Below are 22,605 nucleotides of genomic sequence, written 5' to 3'. Positions count from 1 at the left end.
GGGATCTTCACTTGTTTGAGTAGTTGGTGACACTGATATCCACCGCCTGTGTCACACACAACTTAGTGGTAACCGTATCCGCCCGCAGGGCCCCATCTTACTACTTCCATCTTCCCCTCTGCTGACAGCTGACCAGGGGGAGTGATGAATGGAGAGGTCACGTAGCCAGCCGCGCACACAAAGCAGCCGATATGTACGATGTGTATGTTCCGACATGAACACACGGACAGTGTTTCTGTTCTTTCACGGCAAATATGGCTGGAATGAGTATTAACCGTTGGAAGACTGAACGATTTTCTGTTATTTCAGCAGGTTAGCAGCTTCTTGTCTTCTGCTTTCAGATGCACGGTCTTCTCAAAGCAATCACATGTTTTGCTGTTGCATGTATGCAGAATTTAGGGGTGTGTTTTCATGATTGTTTTAGTGTTTTTAGTCTGAAAAATCCTCAAAATATCCAATAGAGGTGACATAAAGCAGAGAAAAAAATCATTTTTCAAAAAGTTCATGTCTCCAAATCTCTTTCTTTATTGCTGAGTCCTAAAAGTCTCAATTTCTAGAATGAAGTAAAGGAATCTGCAGGTGTAATGAGTTTATTTCAAACCGCCTCCAATAAAAATCCCTTATTTTTCAACACATTAACTCAGATTGCTGCAATAGAATCTGGAAAATGACATATAAATGTAGAAAATTCTTCAAACAAGTTATCTTAATATAAAAAAAACACTAAAATCTCACTTGTATAAGGAAAATATTACTTTTACAACTCAGTAATAGCTAAAAATAACTTGAAATTCTTAGTAAAAATGATTAACTAAACAGTGATTAATGACTTTTCTTTTGATTGACTGGTTGGTTAAGGGACTGACCGCTCCAGCATCAGCTCGTACTCTGGTGGTTATGATCCCATACTCTTTTCCACTTTGACTCATGGTAACCGAGGACTCTCATTCTGACAGCTCCCTCAGCTGATGTGGGAATCAAACCTGTGACGCCCCCCCCCCACAGATCACTGGGTGTAACAGCAGCTCCTCTGGCCTAACAGCAGGTTTCATGAAGCTCTGATTGCCAGCACTGTTCCTGTTTCCCACGCTGGCTCTCCAAATAAGGAGCAGGAGCAGGTTTTGATTGGCTCTGCTGCTGTGTTTAGATTAGATAATAAGTTACCTGCCACTTCTTAATCAACACTTGCATGGAAATCCTTAGCCCCCCCCCCCCCCTCTCTCTGACTGTAACTGAAGCCGCACAAACAGCAGCTTGTTTGGTAACTCATCAAACCTCAGACACAACTGCACCACCACTGTGCGTCATGAGCGCGCAGGGATTTTAGTTTTTTTTTAGCTTCTTCAGAAACACGCAGGTTTTCACGGCAGAGGAATGCGATGATGTTTGATGATGTTGAGACGCCAAAAGTGGCCAAATGTGCACGCAGAGGGAGGAATGAGCGGCACGCAGAGACCCAGAATGCAATGCTGCACAAAAATGTGCCAAAGCGCTCCAGATTACACTTTATAGTGCTGGAGATGACAGGTTTAAGGCTGCGGCGTGATTCACCAGCAAAACATCCAAACTCCCTTTAAGATTAACTCATTTTTTGGGAACAGCGAGGTGGATTATCACTTGAAATAATGTTTTATCTTGATAAACTCTGGGAACGCTCACAGCCTGAGTTCCGATGACGCATCCAGGTGGAGATTTTGCTACCTAAACGCACCATTTCCTCTAGTAAACCATGACATTTTGGACTATTTCCCTATTTTATGGAAGAAACTAGCAGCGACACGATGATCCACTTACCGGCCACGCAAACTGGAAGGGAATGATGATCTTCCCGGCGTCATTGTTCCGGCTCTGTCCGCTTTTCTGGCCGCCTTTGAACTGAAAAGTATTCCCACCGATAACCTTAGTAGTTTCCGAGCCGTAGGTGCAGGGTCCGTTGGTCGTGACCTCGGTTTGGTATTCCTTTAAACACACTCGGAAGTAGGTGTCGCACTCGTCCGCGCCGCAGTGGCCCTCCGCCGCGCTCCTCTCCGCGTCGCAGCAGTCGCCGTTCAGCAGCTGACCCTCGGGGTTGTCCACCGACACCAGCTGCAGCTCGAAGTAACCCGTGGACTGAGACACCTGAGGAGGGCAAGGGGGGGGGGGGGGGGGGGGGGGGGGGGGGGGGCGCAAAGAGCTTAAAAACACTCAGAGAAAGTGTCAACACTGCAAAATATCACCGCTTTAAGGGTCAAGTGGCAAATGGCAATCAGCGACTTTTCAGATGAACGGAATCGGGCTCTTGTGAGGGCTTTCTGCACAGTCTGCAGCCCACACTCTGCTACACATCCCGGCACAGCTGCACTCCAGAGCTGGATAACGCGACCTAGTGCTCCGACTCAGCTCACTCTGCATATCAGGCTGCAGCTGCACGGCAGGAAAATCCACCTTAACAAAACCTTTACTCTGACTTCCACCTGAATGTCCTCGAAAGAGGTTTCTTCACTGTGAAGTATTTGGTTGTGATCTGTCCTCTGCGGGTTGTTTCTGGGCTGTTGGTTTTTCCAGTCAGGTGAAGCTGTACCAGACACATGGGAAGCTATTTCACCCTTTTATTTTGTGTAACCAGCCTTTAAAGACTAAGAATTAAGGCGCTTAACATCGGCCCCGATTCTTTGGTGGTTAAACTTCATGGAAAAACACAAAACTTTCCCAAAATCCTATCACTAAAAAGCAGCTTATTGGTGTATTATCACACAAATGTACATCTCATGATGTTTTTTAAACTACAAACTTATTTAATCTCCCTAAGGAAGTGCACATTTAGTTATTCCGAGATCACATGATTCGACTATGGAGCAGGCAATTCAATTAAGGCTGGAATTTAACCCCCTCCAAAGACACAACTTCCAGTCTATTGATGAGTTAAAGCAGCATCAAAAACATCATCTGCTCATGAGACGGATCAAATAAACTTCTCACCTCAGCCCGCAGCGTCAGGAGGAGACACACTAGTGAGAAGCGGTGCAGTTTCCCCAGATTATTCCACATGTCTCCGGCTGCTCGGTGTTGGTTACCATTAGGAAAAATACAAAATACGTCTGTCTCAATCAGTCAAAATACTAATGAAGATGAAGAAGAAGGGAAAAAAATAACAGTATCCTCCTCCTCCCGGTGTCCGAGGCATGCACGGCGTGGCTGCTCCCCGGGATGCCTGCGGCTCTGGAGGAGGAAAAGCGCACCGCTGCTGCTGTTTGGTCCACGGACGCACAACAAGACGCGCAGACTCCACTTCCCTCCGCCGCTCGACGCACTAAACGGCAGAGAGCGAGAGCAGCGGCGCGTCTCTGGTGCCCAGAGCCGGAGTCGGGCGCTCCCCCGATGATGGACAGCTCAGCAGACCAATCAGAGGCCCGCTGGGTGGAACGTTTGAAAGACGACAGCCAATCAGGGAAAGGGGAGGGAGGAGGACGGCTGATGGATTTATTATTGAAGTTTGCTCACACAGGAGCTTGTACTCGTTTTTTTTTTGTTTTTTTTTACTATACCCACACCTTCAATGACATTTGATTGAAAATATGTGTCTCTCTACATTTAAATAATATTTTTTTCATAATAAATCCAAGTCAAAATGTGTTTGTTGCAGATTTCATGTAGAACTGTAACACAGGCGATTCACACAAGGACAATAAAACAAAAAGCTGAGGTTGTAAATCTGACCCATAAATAAATAATCAGAAGAAGACGCAGAGTGCGGTGGCTGTTGTGTTGAGTGGGGGACAACCGAGCTGCTCCTCTGCAGGAAACACGGCTGTTAGCGCCCCCTGCTGACCCTCATACACTACAGTGATGAGGCAGATGCCCACTCCACTCAATACTGAAGGTTTTGAGATACATTTCTGTATTTCCATTTCTTTCTTTCTTTCTTCCTTTAAAGAAAGATGAAGATATGAAGACTCGTTTTCCATTATAATCAATCAATCAATCTATTTTGATCCAAAGCACCAGAATACAGAAATGTTTTCAGCCTCAAAACCTAAAGGGTGATGTGAATTCTGTGACATTTTTATACCAACTTACAAAAAAAACATTAAAAAGGAATAACACAGACTACACTCATACAAATGATAGGGAACAATTACTTACAACAAATGTAAGTGTGGTGTAAAATCTCTAAATGTGTAAACTTGTATGTGGAAGTTAATGTGTAAACATCTGAACAACAGCTATGTAGCATTTAAAAAGCTAAAGAGCTATAGAGAGGAAATGGGATTTTTATAACTGAAAGAAAAGCTGCGCTCCATTTAGGTGTCCAGGTCAGTTATATAAGCCAGTCAGCATGTACATCAGCAGGGGCCACAACCTGGAACACCTGAATGGAACGCAGCCTGTTTGATTCCCAAGCATCTTCCATAAGGAGGTTTATAATGAATCCAAGCAGCTAAAACAGCAACAACACAGCAATTCATACTCACGGCTCTCTGTGATGTCTGATACTATTTGCTATATCTAAAATCAATGCACAGCTTAAATAAAGTAGCTGCCATCTTTACAGCATCTGCAGCTGTGCAGGTATCTGGGGTTTCAGAAAAACAGACACGAGTGACAACCCTCCACTTCATTTCAGTCACAATCAAGTTTTTAACAATCCTCTCTAAGATGTGAATCTCTGCTGACACTGGGGTGGCTGGCCTGAACTGTTAAACTCCTTTCTGAAGTTATATTTTTAGAACTGGAACCACATTGGAAAATTCAAATTATGGCAGCTTCCTGTACAACTGACAGAAATTTGGAAATTATGTTGGACATTGAGTGCAAGGAGCTCGGCACAGTGGTGCTCTGTGTACCCAAAGCCTGGAGCCTTTCTTTGATTTACACACTTTGGGGTAATGTGGTAATACACTCCTTAATTGTCCGTCAAGTCAGTCATTTTTTCCTGCTGAGGAATTATGTTTATATAGCAAATTTCTGCAAAACATCATTTAGATACAAGGCCAACCCTCAATGCCGGTAATTAAAGGTTTTTGTTATTAGGATGTGTATTAAAAAGTCATGATGTGTAGGTCGGGAAAGCCATCAACTCTGATGCCCGAACCAACAACCAAAGGATGACAAGTCTTTCCATAAACATAAAGGACTAGTCCACCAAAATCCAAGTTGACTATCGGACACCTCCGGGCTTGTAAGGTGGCTCTGAACAGTTTGTATCTTATTCCTTTCAGACAGATAATTAGATAATTAAAGCAATGTCAGTGGATTCTCATTGAGACCAAGTTTCACAGTGAATTAAAAGTATCCACATATCTGGAGCTCCCCGATGGCCTCAGCTTTTAAAGGAGCTATTTTAAAAGTTTTGTTATTGCTACAAAGCTAACGTTAGCATTAACAGCTGTTTACTTAGCAGTCTAGAAGAATCGTTGCAAGTTCAGCATCAAAACAGCTGTTTCCAGCTGTGGAAGGTAACACCAATGCTGACCCTTGTTTTGCTTCTATTCCTATCACTGAAGATAGCTTGCAAACCAGCTAGCCCTGGTCCGGCTGGACTGTCTGGTTACTCCAATAGTGGGTCACTGTGGCGTCCAGGCTACCCTGAAGCCGTAGCAGGGGGAACATGAATGTCTGAAATAGATTTCATGGTCATCAGTTCAATAGTTGTTGAAACATTTCACTCAAATCCACAGTAGGATTCATCCTCTGGGGAACATGAATGTCTGTATAAAATTTTCATGTATATGTTTATATATTTCAGTCTGGATCAATGTTGTGGACCAACCAATTGACTGAGCATGACTAAAATAAGGCTGAATGTTAAAAAACTGTTGTTTGGGAGAAATGTTTTGCATAATTGTCCAGTATCAATCTTCCTGTCAAGTGAGTTATGTTTTTTTCAGGATAGTTCTGACATGTTTCAGATCTTTCTCAGATTGGAAAATTGTGTTGAAGAATTTCCAGCGAGCATGAAAATCCTGTCAATGTGTTACTTCCAGCATGCAGAGAAGATTTCCTGTTGCTTTCATACTTGACACACCAGCTTTCATTTGAGTGAACGGGGCGAATCCACACTGTCTCAGATGACAGGCCAGGGGTCGGTCTAATAAGACAGCTGTGTCTCCTCATACACATCTTCCTGCGGGAGCTTGAGCTCGTGCAGACAGTAGATCAGTTCTGCAGCCTGGTCAGTCAGTGGCTGCAGGACGGAGTCCGACAGGTGGCCTCTGACACCCCGCGGCAGATGTTTCCTCCCAGGGAAGCAGGTGCAGACACACACACACATACACACACACACACATTGTCATTTGCACATATTTGTGTGCTTATGACTCATTCACATGCCTGCACACAGACACAAACGTCTTAAGTTCATCCCTTTACGACGGCTCTTATCAGCAGTGATAAGGAAGTATGTGAAACACAGCTCAGAGAGATACACATGGGAAGTAACGAGGTTAATTAGCTGCATAGAAGTTACTGGACGTGTTGTAGCCGAGGATCAATGGACACTTCACAGTGTATCAGTTCAGTTAGCCCTACCTGTATATGCTTCTGGGTGTATGAGCACTGTAGGATTTTGAGGTAACTTTACTTGAGTGTTTACATTTTGGGAGACAACTGTCTATTTTTTCCTCTCCAACATTTCAGAGATAAGTCTTCCTCTGGTCAGATGTTTTTACTCCGTTGACAGCTGTAGTAACTCTTCAAAACAAACACTGACTTTGCAAACTAATATTTTATATTTACCTTGACATGAGCTCATGAAATAACTATAATACGATCACTTTTTTTCTTCTTCTTTTCATTTATTTCATTTGAGCATGCCAACTCAAGCAGCTGTGCTGTGGAATCAGCCATGAAGTAGAAGAGAAAGTTGGAGATGACAGAAAGTTGGCTTCTCTCTGCCACACAGAGGTAAAACCATTCACTAGTGTTTGTGAACAACTCAGTTTCCCAGTGTCCACAGAAGTGACTACAACTGTTACCAGCAGCAAGGAACTGACCAACTGACTCCAATCTCAGTGACCAACCAACTGTAATTACCATCTGTAGAGCTACAACACTAGCATGGCTAAAACTTGCAAGCGTTTTGCAATAAATCAAAGTAGGGGTGGGTGATCTGGCAAAAAGATCATGTGACAATGGTTTTGAGTAGAATTGCATTCTGTTATTTCACTAAAAACCAAAAATCTCAACCTAATGGTGATACTAAAGAAAAGTCAGGGCGTCACCAAAATCATTAGAATTCATCCTTTAGAAATCATGAACTTCTTTACAAAATTTCATGCAAATTCATAACAGTTCGTTGAGATATTACAGTCTGGACCAAAGGAGGTCTGCATGCTCATGCAGCGTACTTTAACAAGTTGCTGATGCTTCACAGAAAAGGTACAAGTTCAGTTTGAAGATGACACAAAACCAGTCTCACATAAAATCAAGACAGACTGAATGAAGCAGCTCAAGCGAAAGATTATTGAACTTGGTAGAAAAGGATTACCACACCATGTTCTGCACAGTGTGTGTAGACCTGTGCATGTTGACTCTTGGTTTGAAAATGGAAGAGTACAACTTTAAAAAAAACCTGCTTTCACATTCAGGAGATGAAAGTTTGAAGGATTAAGCAATTCAGTAGATAAAGTCCCATCTCACATTGCTGGGGCCTCTAATGCGGAACAAAGACTAAACAAGAGCCCTGCTGAAGTCTGCACACACTGATCTGATATGTCCTGCAGTGCAGATATAACGCTGCTGTTTACCAGCGCTGCACCACGTCAGGTTATACTGCAGCTGCAACAAACAAGAGTTTCCTCAAAGGAAATTAAATCAATTTTTTAAAAGAATATCATTAAGGAAACGGAGAACCCGGACTGTACACGCACGCTAATTCTGTTCTGAAATGTCTTGGTTTTTTCCGTCTATTCATTTCTATATGCTGCTGTTTCCTATAGCATGTCTTGCATTGCGTGCATGTCCAGCACAGCTTTACAAGCTCAGGTCTGTCTGCACCGATCCCACTGATACAAATTCCTGCACATTAATCACACCTGGTGATTAAAGTAATTGTGCCTCTGATGACTGTATTTTACAATGTGAGTGGACGTGGAATATTCAGACTTATCCCTCTTTCATTATTAAAAGTCCTGAGTCAGCTCTGCAGGCGAGTACAGCGTGTGCCTACCTGCACAAGAGGAGCCGCTGATTTTTGATTCCCTTTTACTTTTTATGGCTCCATTTTGTTAATCCGATGACCTCACTCGCCAACAACGTCTCCTGGAAATTACATTTGTAGATCAATAATTTGTAATCGGCTGGATATTTTTCATTTACATTAATAGCTAAAAATGTTTGCTTTTTTAATATTTGACCAATATCTCAATCTTCCCCTAACCTTAACCAGTCCTCACATTTTTGCTTTTCTGTCTTTGTAAACCCCTCCCCCCCCCCCGTCCATCCGTCTTTCTGACCTCTATCTTTCTTTCTTTCTGACTCACGAGCTACTGTTCTGCAAGGAACTTGTTGAAAATCAAAGACTAATGTGCTTTCACAGAGGAATATGCCCACAAACACAATCGCTTTCACCTTCACCCAGAGCTTCTGCACACAAACAGGCTGAGGGCTGAGAGAGCTGCCATAGAAACGTTTACAAGTCGTGTCCTGAAGAATGCAAACAGAACTGAGTGGAGCGCTTATCTGACAAAAGAGTAAACTTTAGACAGTCTTGTTGTGGCTTGTCTGTGTGGTCTTTCAAATACAATACGACGCACTGGAGGATCGTTTTCTCAGAGTGGATGATTGTCTTAGTTTTTCAATCCTTCTATAACCCAGCAACTTGCATTCTTGTTTACAGGAGTAGCTCAGGCGGCGGCACTTTCTGGAGCCTAATGCACATTCACACACTTGCTGCTTTGCTTAGGGGCAAATGAAGTTGATGATGTTCTTTAAGGAGTGGAGAGAGTTACTCATTCATGCTCCCAAACTCGTGATGCTCAATTCCCAAAGTGACCTGTGACAGATCACAGTTGCTCATCGCAGGGCGGGGTGAACATCTGGCTCATGTAGTAGCTTTGAGCTGTTTGGAGAAGCAGGCAGGTAGGGTTCACCCTGCCAGGAGTCCTCAGGTTGCGTCAGGTCAGCTATCAGGCAGCGTGAGACGACATCATACTCAGATGTGGATCAGCGTCTGGAAGCAAAGCTCCAGTAATCGTGAATGTTGTCGGACTGAGTAAAATAAACACACACTGTCTGCATCTGTGACTTGCTCAACCCTGGTATGCTTGAAAAACAAGACAAGAAATTGCCTGTCAGTGGAGTCACACCTCAATGTTGCTCTCTCTTCACTCTCTTCCCACATCAAGGAACTGGGGGTACCATGAACACTAAACCCTCTAGGAAGGAGTGAACTGGATTTATGAGGTTTGGGAAGGACTGCTGTTGCACATTCCAGATCCATCATACACACAGAGGGATTAGTCAAGGTACAGTCGTCAGGATGTGCAGATCAGAGAAGAAAATGTCATGAATACAACTTTTCTTGATGCATGGGCCCTGAGATAGAGGATGGTGCTGTAACACACAACTGTAGAGCTTTACAAAATCAGGTTTCCAGTCAATTATGCTCAAATTTTAACCAAGTGTGCAGAAAATTGATGTGCATTCTGCAGTTAGGTGCCATGAAGGCATAAAAGATGACATAACCAGATGATGTAATTAAAAGAGTTCCAGTCAAACCTCCAACAGCAGAATGTGTTTAAAGACTCCTGTGATGAAAAGTTTTAACCTTGTTAATGTCCATGTGATGTTTTTTATATGATACAGGACACATCATGAGTGAAATAATCAGTCAACCATGACTAATTATCTCCACCTTGAACTGCAGTGAACCAACGACAAAAAAACTGAATCAGACATTCAGGGATTCATACGTCATAGAACCTGAGGAACCAATCCTGTGTGAATAAACCTGAAACCTTGTCAGTAAGAAATAAAAGATGCTAACTATGCTAACTGTTCTGATCCGTCTGCTAGTCTCTGATTCTGGTCTCAACAGACTCCTCATCCGAGTCTGGGTCTGACTGAGGCTCCAACATGTGGCTGAGTCTCTCTGCTGTTTCCTCCTCTAACCATCTTGATGCTCTCTGCTCTTTCACCTGGAGACCCGGAGCAAGCAGGTGGTGGGCGGGGCCAAAGCCTGATCCAGGTTTCTCAATGAGGAAGTCAGAGTAGATGAGCTTCATACCCAGTTTTAGATTTTTTTCATTTTTTATGTAGGGAAACATTGCTTAACTAAATATTAAACATGTTTAAAATGAAATTTCAGGGTTTAAATTTGTTTTAATCAATACACCAAATTCACCCAAGCATAAAACCCTTTTTGTCATATTTAAAACTTTTTTTCAAATTCCCACATTTCCACTAATGTCTAAATTAAAAATATGCATAAAAACATCCACTTACATTAAGCAACGGACACAGGTTTTGGCGTGCATCATAAGTTGCTGTTAAAGCTTCACACACACAGAAATTTGTTTTCTCTGTGTTTACGATCTGTAAAGAGTAATCTGATTTTGAATTTAGGGCAGAGGTCAGAGTTGTGCTTAAAGCTCAGGTTAGTGCAGCTGGACAGTTCAGTGCCACAGTTGGCTCATAATAAAACAGCAGCTCACACAGCCTATATCTTCTGTATTTTCTTTAGTCATGGCCTGAGGTCAAATGTGAGTCTTACAAAGTGGTTCCGCTAAGGGCAGTGAGGTTGTCCCGAGAGGACGGGGTTCAAGCTTCCATGTTAACAACCTTGTCATGCAGCTTTCAGAGTGAAGCGACCCCCTGCAGGAAGATGAGGTCAAGAAAGTAGAACCCCTGCTTGACCTCAGTCTGCTCCTCCTCTCACCTCTGAGCTTTAAACTCTCACACCTTCAGAGGAAACGCTGTTTAATCACCTGACAGCTCACTGACAGGCTGAAGCCTACTCTCCACCTCCGCACATACCAACTGGGAAACACACACACACCAACCACTTATCTCAACCTTATGAGTGAAGTGTTGGAACAGGCATTTCAAATGGAGCATTATTCACCACTTTGAATTTCCCTCCCACACCACACCACACGCACACACATACACACACACACACACACACACACACACACACACACACACACACACACACACACACATATTTTCCCTGTTTACGTAGCTCTTGTGCTGTCTGTAGAAATATTCCTTATCACACAGTGAACGGGATGATTTGTCAACTGATTGTGGGCTCATCCACAGGCTCACGCTACATTCAGATTACAGGTTAAAGTGGATTCAATCATATTTACCTTCATATATAATGGGGATTTTGTTTTTTTTAATGACAGCATCAACAAAAAAATAAAAAATAAAACTGACTTTGATGGCCATGAGCTTTCGGTAGTGACCAAAAGAATTAGATCATAGACACAAGCAGCTGAAATGAGTTTCCACCTTACGGTGTCTGGGCTCAGCTTTAGAGATTGGTAAGAAGCTCTGACATCTGAAGGGAAGTCGCAGTAGAGCCGCTGTGGTTAGGGCATCTGGTCAGGATGCCTCCAGGGCGTCCTCCAGAAATTGGATGGATGGAAGGATGGAATTTGATCGTCTGAAATCTAGTTTGTGCCACATTAGTTCGTGGTCCTAAATCTGGACATATAATGTGAAAGAACATTTTATGTGACTGCCACAGTTGGTTTGCAGTAATTTTGCGATGGAGGTGGAGAAGGATTTACAGTGATGCAAGCAAAGCGACAAGAGGCAACATATAACCTGTCTGTCTTTTATAGCAACATGAGTTCATACAGGATCACGGGAAGAAGGTTCAGAGAATGTCACAGCATAATTACAAGTTCTAAGGCTACGTTCAGGGAAGCTAAAAATGGTAAAGTATACTGACCTCTTTGAAAACATAATGACCTAACAAAAAAAAAATATACATAAAGGGAAATGAAGCAAAGGGTTGCCAGTGTTTCTGTAACATTAGTGTTGACATAAAGTTGCGGAGAAACAAATCATGTTCTCATCTACATATTAGGTGCTAATGAGATAACAGTCAAAAGAACCAGCTCTGACGGTTACTCTGATGGAGTATTTCCAGCATCAGATTTGAGATGTTTGCCTATGAAAGTGACTCTTTTAGATACAGAGCCTTGAGAAGCTGCAACCAAACTCTCATGATTTTGCAGTTGCTAGGCTAAATGGCTTTATGATTGGTTGTTGGTGGCCAATGAGAGAGAGAAGAATTTAGCCATGGTAACAAGACTTCAGACTGCACAGGAACTGAACAGACTTCTGCTGAGTTATCATGTTGCTGTGGGGGTTGAAGCAAGGTTCACTTCTCTTCAGATAAAGTGTCTTAATGTAAGTCTGTTGTTCTCTAAATTAGAACTCCTGAAAGTGTATTACTGCACTTATATCATGGGCACCTAATGACGGGCAGCCATCCATTTTTAAAAGGTGTTTCTGGTCACTTCTACCTATGGTTTAATTGATGGTAACTATTAACCGGTAACAGGAAGACTGCTGTGGCTCAGGATGAAAAGTGGGTCACTCATTAATCAAAGCGTTGGTGGAAGTATCCAAAATCATATCTCAATGCAGTCCAGCACAAATATCGCTATATACAATATTATTGGGTTTTTTTCATACAGAGAGAAATATTGCAATATTCAATGTAGACAAATATCAGTCTGAGCCTAGTTGGTGGGTCAATACTATAGTTCCTCCTGCCTACACTTCGAGGTGTCCTTCAGCAAAACAACAAACCTCAGATCAGCAGATAAGTCGCATCCTGTCACCAGTGTGTGTGTGAATGAGCGAATGATTGAATGAGCTGCAAGTTGTTCACCACTTTAGATAAAGATGCTCCATAAATGCAGCCATTGACCATTTGGTTAACAGTACAAAGTAAAAATACTGTTACCATGGTAACATGCAGTTTAAAATGATTAATCTAAACTAAGTGTGAAGTAACCAATCAGCCAATCAGAATAGGTTCCATGCACATGGTGAAGGTTTGTGATATGTTCACTGGATTGTTTTTCCACAGGCTGCAGGATTTATGAGCGAACGCTCGTCACTGCTGTGGTAGGAGATCTGAGATATTACCGTTTTGAATCTCACCTAAAAGTCTCTATGTGAATGAATGTATGTACTTCTGTGTGGTTTCTCTGTGGGTTTCACTGATGCTGTTCACAGGAAAAACCACAAATATTTAACCTCAAAGGCAAACACACACACACACACACACACACACACACACACACACACACACAATGCACATGCTCACACACACACTCCAACGTACCTTCACACAAACATACAAATCTGACGCCACCACTCCCACAAACACCACCCACACACAAACGCACACACGCACACAGACGCCCATGCAGGGCAGGTGGCAGGTGAGCAGGTGTTTCTCTGGCGGGCGGACTCGGTTCCTCTGAGCTGAGGTCAGTGTGTGAGCAGCAGCAACAGCAGCAGCAGGTGCAGCCGCTCTAATCCAAAGGTGTGTGTCTGATAACACTGGAGCCATGATGGTTTACTGCCTTTATCAGCGGCAGCGAGCAGGAGGACGGAGACTGAAACATTTACACCTGCCTGCCTGACTCTCTGTCCTCCTGTCTATCAGTTTGTCACTGCAATGATATGCCATGCAGTCTTGACAGGGATGTCAATGACAAGTTGTTCTGATAATAAACAGTGGAGGAAGAGAACTAAAAGAAAGCTTTCCTCACCCATGGTCATGAGCTTCAATGACCAAAAGAATGACGAGAAGCAGAATGGGTTTTTTTTTCAAACAGTAGTGGGGCTCCTCCTTAGTGACAAGGTGAGGACATCTTGGAGAAGAACCGCTGCTCCTTGGTGTTGGAAGGAGTCAGTTGCAGTGGTTCGGGCATCTGATGAGGATGCCTCCTGGACACTAAAGGGTTTCTGGCCATAACCACACTTGAGGGATTTAGGAGCCATTGTACTCTGTCAGAACTGATTGTCAGACAGTTCAGTAGCTTCAGAAACCTCCTCTATCCACAACTTTCAGACGTTGGTATTAGCAAATAGCAGCAACCGGAAGTTTATGCAACTTTCCGAAACTGACAATCCACCATTTACACCCATATCATGTCATACAAACAACTTCTTTTCTAGCATCGGGTCAAGAAACATCTTGGGATTCCCAAGGAAGAGCTGGAGGATGTGACAATGGAGAGGGACATCTGGGCTACCTTGTTGGGTCACTTCCACTGTGACCTATATGGATAAGCCACAGAAAACAGATGCATGGGCGGACAGGTTGCCAGATATTTATATTGACCTGGCCTCTCTTTAATGCTTCATACCAAAGGCACCAAAGCCACAAGAGAGGAAATAAGTGAATGGTGTTCAACTTTAAGTTCTAAATATTTATAATTAGGTTTAATTTGTCAGTTTCTGTGGTTGTAAAAATGTCTAAACATAAGTGTTACTGTGGACAAAAAGGGGACATTTATGGCATCAAAGTGTGTGGAAACTGGATCCACTTTGCAAGTGATTTGAGTTTTCTGTGGCAGCGGAGAAATGGAAGCACAGCGAATTTCCTGAGTCTCAACTCACATGAGTCTATGATATCTATACTGATTAGATTTTTACTCTTGTCTTCTGAACCTGGGATCAAACTACTCCTGATCATTTTCAAACTTTGTAGAAATAGATCCAAAAATCAGTTTGAATTAAAAAGGTATGACACCCAGCCTCAGAGAGAAACCTGCAACTCCAGGGTTTTGGTGAATCTTTTCTTCCATTGTGTTTCAACACTTTGACTGATAGCAGAGCGTCTCCCACCTTGCTGCAGGTTGGTGGAGGCCAAAGGCTCTGATTTCAGCGCTAAAACCTCTTAACAAGGCCAAAAACACAAAGCAGGTCCCTGTCATCTTACACGACAGCATATGGGCCCCGGTTCCCACACCCAGCTCCATGTAAACATCTCATTAAGCTCTGCAGGGTGGGGAGCCCTCAGCCATAAAAGGAAGGAACAAAACAGTAGAAACCCCCTCACACACCCTCACACAGACAGTGTCAATTAGGCCCCTGTCTGAGATTGCTGGCTGCCCGGCTGGAGGTGCTGCAGGTCCTGTGAAGCTACAGGTAATCACTGCAAATTAATACCTGCACAAGCTCAAGGGGCTCTCTGTGAAGTCGGACGGAAAAGAGCTTTTAAAAAAGGTATGGATGAGGCGCCCTCCTGCCTCCTGCTTACCTGACGAGTCAGATCACAGACAGCATGGACGTGGGTCATACGTTTATGTTCTGAACATGTATAACTCTGCAGATGAAGACACTAAAGACAAAGAGATGTGGAATCACATGCCGAGACAAAAAAATACACCACCTGTCCCTCTTCAAAGCAGGTATGGGTGTCATGATGGGTCAAAGGGTCGACGGGGGGGGCAGATCAGGACTTTGGTCCTTGTGACCTGTTGAGTGACTCTGTGCTGGGATCTCAGACGAGACACAACAGTAAACACACAGGTCTGGAGGTTTGAGAGAGGGAGTCTGGAGTTTGAAGGTGTCAAACGTTCACCTTTACAACCACTCCCTGTCCTCCGAAACGTTTCACATGACCATCCCCTGCATTCCTGTGCTTCCATGGCAATGTGTTTGTTACATTTTGTTATGATTATGTTTGCATTTAGAAATGTTGGTAGCATAAGAATAAAAACGAGGAGGTCACCAAAAAGGTTAGGATTAGGATTTGTCTGAGAATCTATTTGTTTTTGAGATCCCAGCTGGTCAAAGACAAAAGTTTAGACCGCCATAAATATTTGGATACAACGTTCAAGCTACTTGTTCAAGGCAGTCCTTTACTATGGGGGCTCTAGACAATAGGACTTGGTAGGATGAAAGGTCCAGGTAGAACTGATTAGGGATTCAATATCAATAGTCTTAGATTCCAGCAAAATACAACTTTGCACGAAACATGTTGAATCAACACTGATGCCTGTGTAAATGCTTGTTATATAATAAGAGACTGATCCTGCAGTTTGAAAATATACTCGATCCAATCTATTAAAGCTTACTTTTTATTTAAAAGTGAAAATCTCATTTTGGGAATCCAACTCTTCCGGTGGCTCCCAATGGATAGCACATATCGTCCACATCTCACTCGTATCTGAGGTGTCTACACATGGTCTTTGTGTGGTTCATCTGATGGACCACTGCTGTGGCAGAAGATAATGGTAGAAGAAAACACCACTTTCTCTGTGTTATCCACTCGCTGCCATGCAATGTGAGTGTGAATGAACACATTACGTTCTTTGATGCAAAGATAAAGATGGAGTGCAGCTGTGAGTTACCTCAGGGTGAAGGAGGGGGGATATCTGGGTTTTATTTAAACAAACAATCATTTTTTAAAAATAGGATGAGGCTGCTTCACAGGAATAAAGCTTTAGTCAACTATCTGTGTCCAGTTAAAATTTAATTAAGAATTAAGATAAGTTTCAAAAGATTTTTGTGTGGATTTTATGTCCCCACATGCACAAAAGTTAATGACGTATGATAATGGTCATTGCAGTTACAGTAAAAAAGGTCCTCCACCTTTTACACAGTGTCAAAAAGTCATTTTGTCATGGAGCTAAAAGGAGACTTTTACCTGACAATACCAATACTTTAATTGTATTTGCAATAAGACTAATACAGTCATGAAATAAATGTAAAATATTTCGTTTCAAAAGTGAATATAGGCAAATAAAATACTAATTCTTTACTTCTGTACTTAGCACAGTACTTGAAAATATACAGAGTTACTTTACTTTCCATCTGTGAAGTGACGGCTGTCATGCAACAGCAGAAGCACCGACATGTCAGAGCCTAATAAAGGCAGACTTCCTGACCTGAAGAATGCCATTCGGTCCAAACATGTTAGGTTTTCTGGCTGAGGCATCCATTGGTCTATATTTTGCTTTGATTTCTTTCTTTTTTTTCACTTTGCACAACATCCTTAATGGGAGGTGAGCTGGGATGCGGGAGAGGCTTCACTCTCACCACCATCACCACAAGCACGACCAGGAGCGACAAGTGTGTGCTTGACTGCATATTTGTGGAGGTGGGCATGTTTGCCTTGGCTCACACGAATATTTTCTGGTTAAGTACAGTAGGTGATACCCCACACTGGCTGAATTCACAGGAAATAAGACAGGCTCTTTTGTAACACCAGGAGAAGATGTAAATCTTGTCTTTTCACTGTGAAAATAAATTGCTGCCAGCATTATCTTTGAGAGGATCTCTCTCTTTTTGCTTTCTGTTTTTTTTTAATCGACAGAAATGGGAGGTGCGTGGAAACTTGGCGCCCTGTTGCTTGATGAGGTACACTGTGAATGCAAGTTGCAGTTCACTTCATTGTATTTAGATGTTATGAAAGAAAAAAAAATCAGGGCATGCTCATATCTCAATTATGATTCATTACGTCGACTGTCGGCTCAGGCTGCATTCAAGTGACAGCACAAGGGGGAAAATACATATTGTCTCGGAGCAGCAGCACTGTATACGTCTGCGTTTACAGCCTAGTGGTAAATGATTGAGGTGTCCTTTCAAGGCGAACCACACCATTGTTTCCCTAACAATCCACAATCTGACACAGGAAGTGATACACAGGACACAAATACAATGGCCAGCGTAGCTGCAGATTTGTGACAACAGAACAGCGGCTCCATGGAGCAGTGGGAAAATGTTCCTGTGTGCTCTCTGGAGCACTCGAGCACACACAAATACACAAATACGTAAGATGCAGATGCAGTTAAAACTTACAAGTAAGCACACAAGACACAGATACTGTAAAAGAAGACATCTCCTAACAAGGTTTCAGCCTTTATACTAAAGGGAAATGAAGGTAAAAACACATGAACACACCAAACCTCATTTTTGAGTCATGGCTTTTGCTTCTCCTGACAAATAACCCATACAACTGATTGGAGCAGTGGACTAACAGGGCTTCAGTACAAGATGGTGTGAGGCTACAGTGATAAACACCACAGGTACTTTAGGAAACTAAAGACCTGAAGCTTTGGAGCTGCTCCAAACAGGGGCCACTTGACGCTCCCCTCTGTCCCGCCTTCCTGATGGACCTGGTCCGGCTTGTGTCTTATAAAAAGAGAAACACTTTTCCTGCCTGTTTTTCTAATTTCTTTTTATAGCTTCTCCCTATGATTAATAAAAGACATGGGAACAATTAGGCAGCAGTCTGGGAGCTGCACTGCTTACTCAAAGTTATCTGGAATAATCTTAAGTGTAATTGTGGATGCAGGACAGTAACTGCAGGGTTGTTTGAGAAAAACAGAACCTGCTGTTGAAACTTGTAGTAACCTTTAGTAGTAGGCATAAGACTCAAGTAAAATATTACAGCACTAAATTAGCATTAAACATAACAAAACTATATAAAATATTAGCTTACAGATTTGATGGTAGCTAGTGTATGACAGCTGATTAGAACAGTTAGCTAACTAGCTTCCTAGTCGCTTTGCTATGACGCTTAAAATTTCGTCCCTCCCATTTGTCTCGATCATCTTTGAGATGTTTCTGTTTTTGTATGCTGGTTTGTGACATGCATACGCTCACCCACCTGTCACTCAAAGAAGCTACGCCCTCAATCATTCATAAGTTTAGCCTTGATGAAATGTAAACAGGTGAGTTGCATAAAAATTCATGTCATTCAGTTGTCATGAAGGAGGAAATTAGCTCTAGAGAGCTTTTTTGTACCAGGTAGTAAACGTGTTTATTTCTGCTGTAAAGTTGGACATTTTAACATTAGAGTCTATGAGGATTGACTCACTGTTGGAGCCAGACTCTAGTGGTCACTTTCCAAATGCACTGCATTTCAGCGCATTAGACTTTCTGACCCATTGTAGCTTCTACATAATGAGTAATTTTACTTATGATTCTTCCAGCTAATATGCACTTAGTCACTTGTGTAAAGGAGTGTTTTTTAATTGAGGTATCACTGCTTAAGTAAGAGTTTTAAGGGCTTTGTCCAGCACTGCGGAGACTGATGGATGAGTAGACGGTTGAATGATCAGAGAGCAGTGACAGGGAGGTCGACTTGGCTTTGAGGCTTTGAAGTCAAACCAAGCATCACCAGGTAAAACACATCAACCTGACCAGCAGCACTGAGACTGACCCTCCATCACCGGTCCTCACTTACCTCACACTCTCTGTTCTCTGTTTACTGCCAACACAGATAAGGAGCCTTTTCAAACTGTGATTTTGATTATTTATCTTTTCTCTTGTCTCTTCTCTTCTTTGGATAACAGGGTCTCCAGTGGAGAGGCGGCACTTTGTTGGAGGACTCTCAGTCTAGTCACTCAATGCAGCGGCTACTCTCACAGTGACATGCTTCTCTCAAAACACTTTAAGTGGAAAACAAATATTCTTGTTCCTTTAAACAGCCTATTCTTGACACCTTCAAATTTTTGTTAATGCTCCCATGCCTGCAGTAATACTTTATTATTTAAATTTAAATCAATTTAAAAAATGTATTGGCTCAAACAACATTTTTACATTTGCTATAATTTTGGAAAAAGTATACCTTTACATTTTACCTTCTTGTTTTCCAGTCACTGTGTATTTAGATGCTGCAGAAGTGTGTCAGGCACAGAACTCTGACATGGCCTTGACACCACAGAGCTGCAATGATTCTGCCAAATGAAGAAATAAAGGTAGAGGAAGGCAATCCGATAGGAATGTTGCTGGAATTCCCCGGAATCTCCCCCCTTCCCTCCTTCCACTTTCCCCCATCACTGTTCACGAATCCATAAGGAGTTTTAACATGCAGTACAATGGACAAGGGGAGCTATTCTGCGACCATAATGCAAGGAAACGTTACCTCAGTGCAAAAAATGTCAGGACTATAGAGGCCCCCGGTCCTGGAAACAATCAGTGAGGAAGCCGAGGCAGGTGCCCACCTCCTGTGAAAATATCCTACTGCGACGTGCTGAGGGAAGGGCTGGGCTTGTCGCTGTCAACAGCAGCAGCAGGGCAGAGGAGCAATTAAACCATAAAGTCATAACTGCACTAAACCGCAAATCACTGTGCAGAATATCATGAAGTGTTGCACAAAACACAGGCACTCACATGCAAAGAAACACACCCTTATTCATAGGAAAACAGCTCACAGTTCATCACTGCATGCAAAGTATTACAATTGGGGTCTGGGGTCATTTCTGTCATTTACTATATATCCAAACACAAACAAAAGCAGTGGACATCAGTAGTGTGTTGCTGTTGCAAGCATCGGTTCGTAGCTTTTATACAGAACAGCAGGAATGAAGTCCCCACTCTCCCACCTTGAGCAGGGTGTGTTGAAGGAACTACAGTTTACAGACTGACTTTCTGCCTCAACTTTGACCTACTGTGCTTGCTGTAGTTGTGCACACTCTCAGTTTACCTGTGCAATCAGTGATTTTTAGCAGCATTACAGGTGTGCTCACTTTTTGTTTTACCTCAAAACTACACAGAGGCTAATCTGACCAACCTATCTGCTCTGACTGTCTGACCTCTCATGTTGTCCTTTTGACCTATTTGTAGGGATGTTGCTACACTGCACTGAGAACGGGGGGAGGGGGGGGGTCGGAAGCAGAAGAGCTGCTGCTGCTCTGGTCAGGACTATGTTCACTGCCATCAGGGCGTCATCCTCACCAGACTGTTTTTGCGATCAAGTTTTTATTGACTTTGAAACTAATTATCAGAATCAGCGAAAGCACATAGAAAAAGACAAGAAAAAGAGGAAAGGGAAAACATGCCAATAACAATGAAGGCAAAACAAAAACCTCCCCACCACGGTTCCAAACCACCCACCCACCCACCCAACTGGAATCCAGGCCACCCATCCCAACATGAGGGCACTGCAGCAGTGTTTTGAGTTTATCTCACAGAACTCCATATTTCTGCTGCTGACTTGCTGGCTCCATGTATACGGGCGGTCGACAGCTCCAGATATGCTATATCAAGATGTGTTACCATCCATGCTTGAAAAGAAAGAGTAGCCTATAGGGAGGCTTCAGCAGGTAGCCACCAGTTTGTTTTTCTGCTCTCAGCCCAGCTAAAAAGACTCCGTATTGGGGCGGTGTAAGGTTTATACAAGATAAATTAACAAAAATATGAGAGGCCAGTAGGAGACATCAAAAATCTTGGAAAGATTGGACACTAGAATTTAGCCATGAATAAATTATAAAAATGAATCAATTAATTATTATTTTAAAATAATATTATAAATTAGAATGGATTTGCTGGTGATCAAGGTTTCTGGAGGTTTCTGGAGGCTATTCAAATATTAGACCAGACAGAGTCATAATTACAAAAAAAAACTGTAAATTGAATTTTGTACATAGATCCTGGGAAGAGCATAAAACTTTAATTCCATAAATGTCTCAGAGTACATGAATGCCTTTCTCTCTGATGAGCTAGGATAATCAAATAATGGGGAATTTGAGTTTCACACATGAGAGAAGCCACACAGCCTCTTCATTGATCTCCATACACAGAGCAGCCAAGTGATAATAGAGCTAAAGCTACAACAGCACTGAGTGATCGGCAGGTTCACGTATAAAAACTCTTGGAGGGAATAAGGAGACACCAGCTCCTCCTCCTCCCTCCTCCTCTATCCTTTCCAGATTGGGTGTGTTTAAAAATCGCTGATATTTTGACTTTCAGATGTTTGGGTTCGACGTCTGTCCATCTTTGGATTCGGAGGGATTTATAACACTTGGTGGAAAGATTTTATTTCGTGTAAAGTAACAAGCTGTCAACCTGTCTCTCCTGTTTCTCCCCTGTCTCTCAGTGTGTGTGTGTGTGTGTGTGAGAGAGAAAGAGAAAGCAGAGAGAAACACCACCAAAGTACAGCAGAGGCTCTCTTACTGAGCTAAAATGAAACTAGCATACATAAATTATGTAAATAACGTCAATAGAAATTTTCATTTCTTTAACTGACTGATAGAACCAATAGCTGGGGCTACAAAAATAAGAACCAAATATTAATCAACAAAAGCTTTAAGATGGAACTAAACAAAGTCAGTCGTGTATACTGAAGCCAAACATGGTTTCCTCCGCAACAGAAAAGTGTCGTCCTTTATCGTCAAAACAAACCAAATCACAGATGGTGCAGGTTTTTTCCCTCCTCTAGTGATTAAATGTTAGTTTTATTTGTATATCTTCCAGTAACCACTGGCACCACTGGTTACATCATCTCACCTGCACATTGATGACCAGATGATGTTGTATACTGCACATATTACTGTATCGGGTCAACTCATAGTGAAGAAAATCAAGAAAAAATCTAAATATACAAAGGAGGAATAAATCATACAAATGTGTGCAGCATAGATCTCACTTTCTGAACAAAACTGAGTACAAACATAGGCACAACTGAAAAGGAAAAGAATGAATAAGTTTCATTAAAACTTAGTGCAAAGCGCATTCTTATTCATGTGATAAAGAGCTGTTCAGTGTCAGCCAATACTGGAGCAAAGGAATAATCTTTAACAGTGTCACTTAAAAAGGCAAGTTTAAATATGCTATCCCACAAACCTTTTTTCCCCTTGGGCCTTTCTGTGTAATTTCTATGCTAGACTACGGTTCTGGAATCCGTCTATATCC

The 22,605-nt window shown here is 42.4% G+C and overlaps 1 protein-coding gene across 2 annotated transcripts in view; it reads right to left on the bottom strand.

Annotated features, from left to right (window-relative positions):
* The window catches only part of LOC139632696 (protein jagged-2-like), a 51,743-nt gene extending 48,438 nt beyond the window's left edge, over positions 1 to 3,305 (bottom strand). Inside the window, exons 1-2 of one of the 2 annotated variants that reach the window (XM_071497816.1) lie at positions 2,959 to 3,305; positions 1,795 to 2,118 (exon numbers count right to left, since the gene is read on the bottom strand). In XM_071497816.1, coding sequence (XP_071353917.1) covers positions 1,795 to 2,118; positions 2,959 to 3,027 — 393 coding nt within the window. In that variant the 5' untranslated portion in view covers positions 3,028 to 3,305. The remainder of the gene's footprint in view (positions 1 to 1,794; positions 2,119 to 2,958) is intronic. The other variant, XM_071497817.1, reaches the window with a different exon arrangement.
* Positions 3,306 to 22,605: the final 19,300 nt, after the last annotated feature.

The sequence above is a fragment of the Trachinotus anak genome, unplaced genomic scaffold, assembly GCF_046630095.1.
Source record: "Trachinotus anak isolate AG129_WGS33_773 ecotype Australia unplaced genomic scaffold, CSIRO_AGI_Tana_v1 ptg000015l, whole genome shotgun sequence".
Lineage (NCBI taxonomy): Eukaryota > Metazoa > Chordata > Actinopteri > Carangiformes > Carangidae > Trachinotus > Trachinotus anak.
Note: the sequence above shows the minus strand (reverse complement) of the source record. Positions and strands in the feature narration are given on the sequence as shown.